Below are 13,113 nucleotides of genomic sequence, written 5' to 3' on the forward strand. Positions count from 1 at the left end.
CATTGGTTAAGCTTGGGGAGTTAAGTTAAATAATAGAAGATGATTTTTCCTAGGGTTGAAATTAATGTGAGGGACATACATGGCGGTTCGAGTTACGTCTAGTTGTGTTAAGTCACAAAGCTCAAAGGAGAGGGGATGACAATTTTTAGCATCCAAGGGATAGGCCATTCTTTTTTCAATTTTCAATTAAAATACTAAAGTTCAGGATGAATGGGAGTTTAGCTAAGTGAATCTTGGGTTGACGCTTTAGATGGATCGAGATAAATTCAGGAATTTGAAATATGTAATGGATTTTGTATAGATTTAAGGAAACTGAAGGACATTAAGAATTTGAGAATTGTAGCTAGTACAATTTCCGAAGTTTTGTGCAATGATTAGAATTTTTCAGCCACAATTTTGTGGCTGAAAAATTTAACTCTAAAGTTAAAAGAAGTTAAAAACTCTAAAGAGTTTTTAACTTCTCATAAGGAAGTATACTTTCATTTTCTTGAACTTTAAGATAAATTCAGGAATTTGAAATATGTAATGGATTTTGTATAGATTTAAGGAAACTGAAGGACATTAAGAATTTGAGAATTTTAGCTAGTACAATTTCCGAAATTTTGTGCAATGATTAGAATTTTTCAGCCACAATTTTGCGGCTGAAAAATTTAACTCTAAAGTTAAAAGAAGTTAAAAACTCTAAAGAGTTTTTAACTTCTCATAAGGAAGTATACTTTCATTTTCTTGAACTTTAAGATTTAAGGATATATGATTAGTCAACAAACAATGATTAGTATACATTATTTTCTCTCATTTGGTTGCATAAATTTATTTTCTCTCACTGTGCCGAAATATAGAAATAGGTTAAGAAGTGTGCTCTGTCTTGAGTGTATACCTTGATTCAAAGTTGGCTTATATGAGAAAAAAAGGTTACTCACGTAGATGGGGTAGAGCTAGGGGTCGTATAAGTAAGGGAAGAATTTGCACACAAATCCAAGCTGGAAATTCCATTAATGACTTCACCCCCTTCTTCAATCATGTTATAGACTTCCATATCAGAGTTCACCAAAACATGCTGTAGCAATTGTTGGTGTATTACATTATTTTGCTTTTCCTAAAAAAAAAAAGGAAAAAAATTCATTATGTTCTCATTGAGATTGAACTCGCGAAATCGTCCTGTGTGTACTCATCTAAGAAGAAGTTCTTGAAAAGCATAATAACACTACCCAGAAATTAATTTTGCAAACTGAATCTTTAATGCTCTACCTGGAATAGGTATCAATGCTTGGCTCAAAAATATAAACTGAAATGTTTCCACAGCTTAAACGTGTTGTTACACATTATTTTTGAAGTTTTTAAACTTTAGAATATTTTGAAATACTCCGTATTATACTTTCTTTTTGCAACATTTATTGTGTTCCTGGTGCCTACTTTTCCGCTAAATTCAGAAAATAGAAAAATATCCAATTTTATCACTAGTATAATTCACTAGACTTGTTCTTTAATTTGTAAAAAAAAACTATTTGTTAAAATCATTTGTTAAATCATTAAATATTTATTAAGAACATATTTGTTAAATATGTTTGTTAAAAAATAAATTTGTTTCCTTTGTAGAATATTTGGTTCTTAAGCCTCTGTTAATTAAATTCGCACAGTTTTTTCACATTGCAAAATTTATTAGAGACTCTTCTTTTTAAACCTCCCCGGGACAAGTGCTGTTTTAACAGATGCACATACAATACAATTTATTGAATTTTCTTGTTGAAGGGTACCAACTGAGGAGCAAGAGGACGGTGGCTGTCCATCGAAGACAAAAATACATGTGAATTATAATTTTGAGAAAATGAAAAAACAACAATTTTCTGACAAAAATATCTTACTTCTTTACCTTTCTTTTTCTAGCCCAAGAAAATTCTGTAGGTGGTCTTGTTCTTTCTGCATAATCTTAAGTCATTCTTTATTAGTAAGTAAAGACGTTACCTGAAGCTTGACTTGTTCGAAATTACAGATTTGGTTTTGGAGGGCCCAAATATTTAATGATGGAACATCGTGCTAAATTCTTGGCTATTACATATAGTTTTTTTTTTTAACCCTGGGCAAATTTAACAATTAAACTGTTTTTATGCGGTGTTTTAGTCTGAGGAGAAACTAAAACAGCAAGATTAGTCAGAGCGCACCATCCCCTTAACGGTGCACTAGCGGATGATGCAGAGGGGTGCATACATTGTCAAAATACACTTAGATAGATGGTTTGTCAATGGGAAGCGGGAAAAAAAAGAAAAAATAAATAAATATATTATTGTGGCTCACCATTAGAAAAGAGCAATAGTAACGGCAATAAAATCAATACTCTTGTAAAATAAACAAAACAAAATTATTTTAAACAATATTTATGCAAAATTTTAGATTTTATCAGCCTTTTAGAAATAAATAAAACGAGACTATGTTTCATACAAATGATTTTTCCGAAAATGCCCCTCCCCCAAAGAAATCCCTGTATTCGCGAAGTGGCCAGTACTATTTTATGTTGCACGGGACTTTCCCCAACCAAATCTGGCGATGTTTTTATCCGAATCCTCTTTTCTGGTTCTTTGTTTCGAAAATCCCTCCTCCCCTTGAGACATCACGGTATTCACGAAGTGGGAAATATAATTCTATGTTCCACGGGACTTGACCGAATCAACTGCGACTATATTTTCATATGAGTCCTTTTTTCTTTTTCCTTCAAAATGACTCCCCCTCCCCAACAGAAATCCCTATATTCACGAAGTGGCCAGAATAATTTGATGTTGCACGGGACTTTCCCCAACTAACTGTGACTGCATTTTCATACGAATCCTCTTTTTTGGCTCTTTCCGACAAAAATTTACCCCCCCCCCTTAAGAAATCTCGGTTTTTACAAAGTTACCAGTAAAATTTTATGTTCCACAGGACTTTCCCCAATCAACCGCCAAGATTCCATTAGCATACGCGATACGTCATCCTTAACCAGCATTTCCAAGTTGGAGTGATGAATTCTCCAAGTTAAATAAAACGACCTCCCACCAAGAAAAGAAAAAACTAAAAATAAACACATCTGGTCTCGGAAAGGATATAATACAAGTGAAATTATTACCTGACTAAGCATTGTTTCTAAATCAAGCATATCCTGCTCACGCTGAGAGCTCATATTACCAAAGTCGACACAGATTGCTAAAAGTCGTTTAAGAACAGCTCGGAACCCATCAACGGTCATTTCGGAAAGCAATTCGTTTATAAAGGCACAGTCGACTAATTCCTGTATAAATAAAATAAAAGGGTTAAAAATTAGGCAACATATATCGATATGAAAAGAAGCATTGACGTTTTTAACAACAAAATCAAAATTCAAAAAAGAAAACAAGACTTGAGCAATCAATGTCTACCTTATAAAGTTAATGAAAGTTGATGGTACATATTATGCTCTTTTCTAGGAAATAATGAAATATAAAAAAAAAATCAACGGTTCCTCTAAAATTACTAAAATAAGAAAATGTTTTGCATCAATCGATAGGCAGTTATTTTTTGATTTAATGAAATGCCTTCAAGGTCCTTTTTCTTTTTATATAAGAATTGATATTGCCAATTTCCTGAACACCACTCCAAGTGTGGAACTGGAAACCATTTTGACTATTCTAATGATATATTTCTACTACCTCAGTTCTCTATTAACATGTTAATACCAAGTTTGGATAAGAAAACGTCTTATTCATGCTAAAATATTCTATAGGTTCCTTAAATGGGTCCGTGTTATTAAATATTTACAGCTATTTTTCGTTTTGGAAGGCCATTATCACCCTGAAATTGCGAGTTTTAAAATTTCTGCTAGAAGAACATCTTTTAGTAACGGTATTGAACAACGAAAGTTTTTTTTCTGAACTAATGCTTTGCAGATTATTCAAGATGTATCCACAAAGCCGGCTCAAATGCTCAATCGTGATGTATTCCTGTATTTGTAGAATTATATAAATAGCGCTTCGCTGAAAGCACGAAGCCGACACAAAAAAAAACAGGGTTACGTAGGAGCAGAAACTTCCATAAGTGACTTGAAGCAAAAAAAAAAAACACAAAAAAAAAAAGTTATAAAGCTCTCAATAGGCTTTCACCGAACAAGAGAACAATAGTTCTGAGCATACAATTATAATTTCCTGAAAAATCAAGCAATCTTAGCTTACAGGAAAGCGCAAGGTTTTAGAATTTAGCGAAAATACGGAAATATCACAAGTCAGTTTATTCCAACTAGTTTTATAGATATATTTTGCACAATTTGCGAATACAATAACTTTTGTCAATTTAAATTTGAAATTCGGACTTTGATTCCGCAAAATAAACATTGTTTTTTTTTAAAGGATTTTTGTTCTTTAAGTTTTTTAAATCAACACAAAAGACAACAATCCTTGTATAACTTAGCCAACGAACCTAAAGAAGTCAAAATGAGTTTTGTTAAAATGGAATACAATGTATAAGTTTCACTTCCTACCCCCCTTAAACTTTCCTACGAAAATATGTGCAACTTTGCCACATAGATAAGAGTCCGAGGGGTGTACCATCCTCAGTATCCTTAATAAGTTATAGCAAAAAACTCAACTATTTTTATAAAAATAAATAGAAATAAATGAACTTTTTCCTGAGGAAGTTCCTTTTCAAGACGCATTTTTGGTTATAACCTACTAAAAGGGCTGGGAGGGAGGTAAACAAAAGGGAGGGGATTGTAAACGTCTGACGAAGGATCTTGGGTCATGGAGGTTACAAGAGTATCTTGGCTATGCTTCTAAGCCAATACACTCCAGAAACAGAATTAAACAAGTGCCACTGGTAGTGCCATATGGCATTTTACGACGGAGTTAACAGGACGAATTGAAAAATTTAAGTCATAAAACTTAGACATGAACTTTAGTTTCCAATGAGCCGTTAAAGATCTATCTACGGTCTTGAGGTAGCCTGTTCGCTCTGGTAAAAAAAGGAAAAAAGGAACACATCACTGCTAACAATACAAAAAAGTAAGCTTTCTTATGGCACAAAATGAGGGAAAACTGCACTTTACTGTGACGCCATCTCTTTCGTTATTTAAAAAGGTCAACAGGTATTGTGATTGCATTAAACCGTCCTTTTCCAATATCCTACGACCTCTGGTTCGATATGATCAACCCCGGGGGAAAACAGCGGGAAAAAAGAGCCAAGGCGGGGAACTGAAATTCTTCAATTAATGATTTTCAATAATGGCAAATCAAATGGTGCACTTTCCGTTTCGACCCACCACCCTTTTGAGGGGTTTCAAGCTTTTTTCAAAATGTCATATCGTTTTTGTTTTCGCAACAAACTCTTTCTACTAAGTTAAACATATATGATAGTTATCATTCCTCGATCTGCTCTAAATGAAAAAATTTCTCATTGACGGTTTTGATCAAACTGCGTTTTAAACTTGTATTTTCATTTTCCATTTTAACCATGTAGTTTGCTTTTCATTAGTTGCACCTATTGCTGCAATTATGATTTAGTTAAAGTGTTACTGAAGTAGGGGTGGGAGGATATCATAGAGAAAAATTTAAAGCAAATGGAGGCTTTCTGAGAGAGTGTAAAGAGGGGAGCTTTGAATAGATTGGGACGGAGGAGGAGCATGCATAGCTATGTTGGCCTCAGGCGGCTTGCTGTTGCGGTGAGTTGTTAGTAGTAGTAGTTAGTGAATTCAGTCTGATAAAATTGACATGCCGTTTTTCTACGAACCTTTGGTGGTGTTTTTTTTTTTTTTTTTTTTTTTTTTTTTTTTTTTTTTTTTTTTTTTTTTTTTTTTTTTTTTTTTTTTTTTTTTTTTTTTACCAGGGGTTAATATAGATTACCGAATAGATTATACTTAATATAGAAACTATTCTGCAGATATCTTCGCTACTACCATTCTATTTTAAATATCTGTTACTAAGTAAAAAAACGTAATTGAAGTTAGTCTTGTTTGAAAATATGTATCATACATCCTTCAAAATGTAGGCTATTACGCAAAACTTTGTTTAAAATATTAGAATAATTTTGAACAGTTGTAGTTTTTTTTATTTCTTTTTGTGTTGCTTTGCATATTACACAAATTACGTGCTTTTCAAAGGGAGTGGGGGCAGATATTTTTAGCTTATACCAAACCCTTTATTACGACGAACACATTCATTCATTTGGCTTAATTTCATGATACTCTCGGCTTGCTTGATTATAGCCATGAACTTGTGAGGTTCATTGGTTACACACCGATCAGTGATGAAGGACACACAAAATATAGTCTAAGGTCATCGTTTCTAGAGCATCGAAAAAAAAAGTTTAAGCTCTTATTTTGATCTAGTCAGATAAAAGCTTAAGAGAAGAAGCTACATTACTTTCAGATAATACAGCAGACTTAATTCATCTTTTTTACAACCAGAAAGTACGTTTTGCAATCTTGGTATCCTATTCACTAAAAACAAAATAAAGCTAAGTCGAACAGGTGTGCAAGTAAATACCAAGAGGGTGAAAAAGCTAAATATAAAACCCGACCAGAACAATATATCAGCGATTTTTCAATAAATTATCGCAAGGATGATTTGTCACACTGACAAATACGATAGCCTGGGTGATTTGTCAAACGATCTTTAGCAGCTTTTCACCTTGCAGTTTTCCATATTTTGATCCCTGACTGGCACCGACACCTCTTCTACAGGTAACAACACCTGTATACCTTAAAGAGCTTTGTAATGCATACTAGACTGTATATATATATATATATATATATATATATATATATATATATATATATATATATATATATATATATATATAAAACTCTCTGATATCTCGCCTTCAACAAGGTCAGATATGTTAAATGTCGCATAAAGTGGATCTATTTGAACTAAAATGTATCCGTAACGAATGAGTCAATTGTGTGATTTGGGATTCTTGCCCATGGGTCTAGACGGTCTTTGCCCCCCCCTCCCCCTGGAGGACATTATTTGGACGGACTTACCACTTTGATTGAAAGGGCTATCTTAAAATTCTAATCTGCTGCTAGAACGAGGGGGAGGGGGTACAGGGATATACAGGGGCAAAAGAGTGGAAGAGGGAGTCAGATGCCCTCAAATCTATTTTAAGCCTTAATCGTGCACTAGAACTCATAATTTCTAATCGAATGAGTCACCACCCAAATTTACTTAACCAGTTCTATACGAAGTGCGCAAGAAAAAATTATTAATTGGGATCCATAGAGTTCTTTGCTTCAGTCAACGCTAGTGAGTTGACTTTGAAAACGCGCCTGCAAAGATTGACCAATTGTACAATTTGGGATCCTTACCCTAGGAGTTACTTGGGTCAGGTCCCCGTGGAGGCTCTTTTTTAGATCGTTTAATTTTACTGAGTGAAACGGCTATCCCAAGATCAAGATCCAATGCCATGGCGGTTACGGGTTTGCTTAGAGCGAAGAGAAGAGGAGTTGTGCTTATGCTGGTTGTGGCGGGGAAGGGGGTCTCTAAGTTGTTATCATTAAATTTACTAGAGGGAGTCCTTGGATCTTTACAAAATCTGAGTGAAAGTAAAAGCTATGGTCTAGTTATAATTTTGGAGACCCAGATCTAATCCAGCGTTTTTGGAGAAGAACAAATCCTTGACAACCCCTTTAAGATAACCCGTCCCTCCAATTGCCGACTTTTCAGAAGAAAGGTGGGAACATTGCACCTTGTTAGGGAAAAAATCACGCAAGGAGATTCAATCTGCATGATTGAGCGCCAAAGGGGGTCATGTCCCTTCACCAGCAACCCACCCGCCTTTCCACCCGTTTTTTTAAAGAAAAGTAGGCATGGTGGTGCTTTTTTAAACAGGAATCATACAAGGATTATGAATCAGTATGAACAGAGGTAAAACCTCGGGTCGTAGACCCTCCGACAGCTCCTCTCCTTTCCCTGCCATTTTTTATGGCACTTGGTATTAACCAAGTGACATATAGCAATCGCCAATTCTGTTGGTCTGTCTGTTGGTCTCGGTTTTGCTACTTTAGGCACTTCCAGGTAAGCTAGGACGATGAAATTTGGCAAGCGTATCAGGGACATGACCAGCTTAAATTAGAAATAGTCGTTTTCCCCATTTGACCATCTGGGGGGAGTGGGGGCCCAGTTAATTCGTAAAAAATAGAAAAAATGAAGTATTTTTAACTTATGAGCGGGTGATGGGATCTTAATGAAATTTGATGTTTGGAATGATATTGTGTCTCAGAGCTCTTATTTTAAATCCCGACCGGATCTGATGACATTGGGGGGAGTTGGAGGGGGAAGCCTAAAATCTTAGAAAACACTTAGAGTAGAGGGATCGGGATGAAACTTGATGGGAAAAATAAGCACAAGTCCCAGATACAAGATTGACATAATCGGAACGGATCCGTTCTCTTTGGGGTAGTTGGGGGGGGGGGTTAATTCTGAAAAATTAGGAAAAATGAGGTATTTTTAACTTACAAACGGGTGATCGGATCTCAATGAAATTTGATGTTTAGAAGGATACCGTGCCTTAGAGCTCTTATTTTAAAGCTTGACCGGATCTGGGGAAAATGGGGGGGGGGAGTTGGGAGGGGGAAACCTAAAACTTGGAAAACACTTAGAGTGGAGTGGCTGATCGGATCTTAATGAATTTTGATATTTAGAAGGACATCGTGACTCGGAGCTCTTATTTTAAATCCTGACCGGCGTTAAGCCTCTTATTTTCCTTTTTAAATCAATCTATTGATTCATAGAATTTTGTTAGAGCTCATACCATATGATCTCTTAGCTCTTGTTTTTCCAGATAGAGAAGCATTCTGTACTAATCCAGGTTTAGAATCAATCAAGGAATTTTGACCTATATTCGAGGAGGTGCAAAACGGAAAAATGGCCGATCTCATGTCACTACACCTATTTGTGGCTGTAGTGCTTGAATGTTCTAAAATTCAGGGAATTGGCAAGTATTTGCTGTCCTTACAATTATTCATTTTAACAATATTTATTTCTTTTGTATGACTTCTAGGTTAGGTTTCTTCTTCCTAATTTTTTGCATTACTTAGGGTTAATTTTTTGGCGTATATTTTCTTGTTTATTAGGAACACAGTATGATAATGACAATGAGCCATTTATGATATATGCATCAAATAAACATCTTCTTCACTCGCTGCTCCAGACTCCTACCCTGGATATTTGGTAAGGTGAGTTTAATTAAAAGTAATTCAACTCACCGGCAGGGGATTGAGGGGTTTCATTATCTTCACAATAGCCCGCTTGATTTTAATGATTTTTTTTTCAAATTTGTCTTCTGAAACAGAATACCTAGATTTGGAAGTAATTTATTCACCAAAGTAACAAGTATATTTTCCCAATGACTTGTCTAGTACACATTATTTTCCAGGTGATTTTCGGTTGGCGTTCCCGAAGTGGCATGGTCTCGTTGGTAAAATGGATATTTTTTCTTTTATTTCGCCTAATGAATTGAACGTATTTGGTTGGTGTGAAACATTCTTGAATTCTATAACTGAAACCTTAGTTAATCTTCCCGACTATACGTTCGTGTGTGAGACCCACCAGAATAATAAGCAAGGAGGAATAGGACTTTTCGTCAAGTCATCAATACCTGTTAAAAGTATTAGTGATGTGAAAATTTGAACGCGAAGATGCCGTTTAACACATAAGCGGTAGAAATTGAGTTTAACCATGAACCAGTTGTTTGTTGTGTTGTATCATCATCCAAGTGGAAGCGTGAAAAGGTATACTAAAATTTTACGCAATGTCTTGATATATTGACGCGTAAATACCCAAAGTCTTTTTAATGCTGGTATCTTTACTGCGTAACCGTAGCACAAGCAATTTACACACTAGTGGCGTAGCATAAAAAATGCTGTCTACATTTTTAGCCACCGGATGTCTCCCTGCATGTCGTATACCGACTAGAGTTAATGAAACCTCCCAGTCTCTTACTGGTATAATTGTACGGATATTCAAGTTCAAATCATTTTATGGAGGTGTGTGATCTAATTATCGGTAATAAGCCAACTGTTACCATGCAGCAGCGAAAAATAAGAGTTATGGACACCTCTAAACTAAAGGAATTGCTTAGAAACACCAATTTTTTACTCTGTTACGAGTCCAAAGAACCGGACGAGGCGGCGAGGAGGTTTTTATAAATCTTTAAAGATTCGCTTGACCAGGCGCACCCTTACCGTTGTATAACAAACAGAAGACTTAAACAGTCTACTCAACCTTGGATTGCAGCATTGACGCCTCCATAGTTTCCACAACATCCAGATCCCACCATTCTACAAAACCCATATACCATCATTTCATAACACCCATATGCCGTCATTCCATAAAATCCCTATTCAACCATTCCGACGACAGCCAGCAGGTGCATGCTATGTAATTGGAGTTGAGGATAACGTAATCGTAATTGACTTGTTAGATTGGCTCCAGTATTATTTCTGCATCGAACGGATAAACAACCACATCTTATTTTTATTAAATGGCGAGGGTGAACTGTTACAAGAAGGTGTGTTTTCATGATAAAGTTATCGTTGCGTTGAATGCCAAGAAAGAGAAATATTTCAATTATGAAACAAGTTCTGATGGCGACCTTATAGGAAATGTATGCATGCATTGTCATGACAGCAAGGAGTTTTATTTCTTCAAAGTACCGAGAAAATTCAAGTGTTATAGAGGTGGACATGCGAGAGTAACATTTCCAGAGATGATAGTGCTAAAAAAAAACTCGAACATAAAACTTTTAGTTGATAACGAATCCCAGCTTCTTGCTACTGTTAACACGTTACCACTTGATAAATCTTTTCATCGCCCTCTTACTATTACCATTTGACGAAAGGTAAAAAGAAGATAGATGCATCCCCGCAAGATTATCATGTAATATATCTTGTCTAGGTGCCGAAACTACAATCTATGTAAGATCTGCTTGTAGAATATGCAATGGGAAAAAGGCATTAGTTTTTCGATAATGATTATCACTAATTCAACGATTCCGATGAAGGGTTGTGCTGGGTTCATTCTGTAAATACTCTGTCATCAATTCTTTCCAATTCTGGCGACTCGAGTAAATGTCATTGGGGAACTTCCCACTCTGCCAATATTTTCATAAGCTTGTTTCACAACTTGAGCAATTTTAAACGTAAACGCAGTGTGAAGCATCCACTACCCTTTTGCAAACTAAATGCGGTAGAAAGAAACTTTCGTTTAATAGCTTTTCAATCATCACTCCCGCTTCGTGTGCTATCCGAAAACAAAATTTCTTTTGATATTCTCCATATTCCCTTAATCAATTTAAAATATCTTATCCCCAAAAAGACTTTTTGGGAAATTTGATGACTTTAAAATGTATACAAAGGACTATAAATGATTCAATTAAATTTGATACCAAATCAATTAAATTGTAACTTTTGCCGTAGATTAAAACTTCATTCTTACTACCATCAATTTCTACATGCTCATTTTCAGCGAGATAACTCGAGAGTCTTTTACATTTCTCACGGTTGGATTGAGGCATTAGGTCCACACCACTTGATGAGACTTAATATAAATCTTATTCTTCCTGTTTGGTGCTTTGGAAGTTTCCGAACTTTCAAAAATTGGAGGTTGCTCAGTGATATTTATTTAGAGCGGTCTTTCACGGTAGGGTTTATGCTTGTCGACATACCGAAGGGCATTTTGAAGCAATATTAGCTTTATCGTTATCGGCAATTATTTCATTGTTAGTAAATTTATCAAAATTATCTTCAAAGTGCTCTTTTAGTGAAAGAGCGAGATCTATTGGCGTCAATATGCAAGGTTTAGGCATCTAGAGAATAGTGTTTACAAGTCCCACAATAATTGGCAGTAAAAGTGAAAAAAAACTACCAACCACTTGAACAAGTCGTTTTCCTTTAAAATCTTTTCCTTTCTTTTTGACAGGTAGGGTATATAGTGAATGATGTTGCTTTGTCTTTTGCCTAACTACTTCTGGCAGTTGAAAATTGCCTTCAGTTAAATTTCAACAAAAGCTCAGATAAGAGATAATTGAATTCATTGTCAATACCATGTTTGAGTATAGCCTTCATAAGCATCGGTTTTGAATTAACAGGGACAGAAAATAAATGTCTGTTTTTATCTAGTTTCTTCAATGTCATGATGACGACTAAAGACCTTTTTTACTATTCAAGGGTAGATATACGGTAATCATATTATAAAAAAAATCCGTGATCAAACATAAATCTTCGGGCGTGTTTTGATTGAGATCCGTTAGAATGTATCCATAGGGTTTATTAGTAGCTTGAATGCATGCCAAGAGTAAAAATTTTGGTTCACCGGAATATATTTGCTTGTTTAAAGTTATAAGAGAACTTGAATCGCGACAACACTATAGAAGATATAGTAGGTACAATTCAAAACAAGTGTTCTCACGCATTTGCTCTGATTGAAGAGATTGCGGAGACCATCACGGTTACGGTTATTTTACGGTTATTTACATAACAACGGTCGCGTAAATTTTTTCATGATGAGACGGGACAGCAAATAACTGTATCATCTCCTGAGACCATTCTTCAATAGATCGGCTAAATCACCTCTAGATTATCAATAATCAACCACAAGTTTGTTTCAATAATATTAAATATGTCCCCGTATGAATATCAATAATATAGTCAAGTCCCCGTATGAATTTCATGTCTGGTGCAATGCTCTATATTTCATCATAGGATTCTCGCCGCACAATATAGTAATAAGAAACATTTTTCGGTTTCCAAAAAGATTTGATCACGATTTTGAGCTATTTTCCTTAAAAGTCTTGTTTTGCCAGACATTGATGGTCCTTAAAGAAATGATCTGAATGGAGTTTTAAATTCATACATACTTCCCTGATTTCAAGATATAACTGACCAAATATAATCGAAATCTATTGAATAAATAATCAAGAAATTGTTTCTTTAATACATAAATAAATGCGCTACAAATTAAAAACAAAACAAAATATTTAAATAAGCACTTGGACAAACAATATGAAATATGCATTTGAACATATTTAGAGATACAATAATCAACAACAGAAAAGAGACCTGGATATCTCGCCGGGTAAGGCGGCCAGACCGGTCGGAAGGCGCGGCACCAACTGTGG

General features: G+C 35.2%; 1 protein-coding gene across 1 annotated transcript in view; it reads right to left on the bottom strand.

Annotated features, from left to right (window-relative positions):
* LOC136034740 (kinesin-like protein KIF21A) overlaps positions 1-13,113 on the bottom strand; it is a 146,752-nt gene that overhangs the window by 15,686 nt on the left and 117,953 nt on the right. The window contains exons 12-13 of the mRNA XM_065716114.1: positions 3,098-3,259; positions 921-1,096 (exon numbers count right to left, since the gene is read on the bottom strand). Coding sequence (XP_065572186.1) covers positions 921-1,096; positions 3,098-3,259 — 338 coding nt within the window. The remainder of the gene's footprint in view (positions 1-920; positions 1,097-3,097; positions 3,260-13,113) is intronic.

Source organism: Artemia franciscana, chromosome 13 (assembly GCF_032884065.1).
Source record: "Artemia franciscana chromosome 13, ASM3288406v1, whole genome shotgun sequence".
Taxonomy (NCBI): Eukaryota; Metazoa; Arthropoda; class Branchiopoda; order Anostraca; family Artemiidae; genus Artemia; species Artemia franciscana.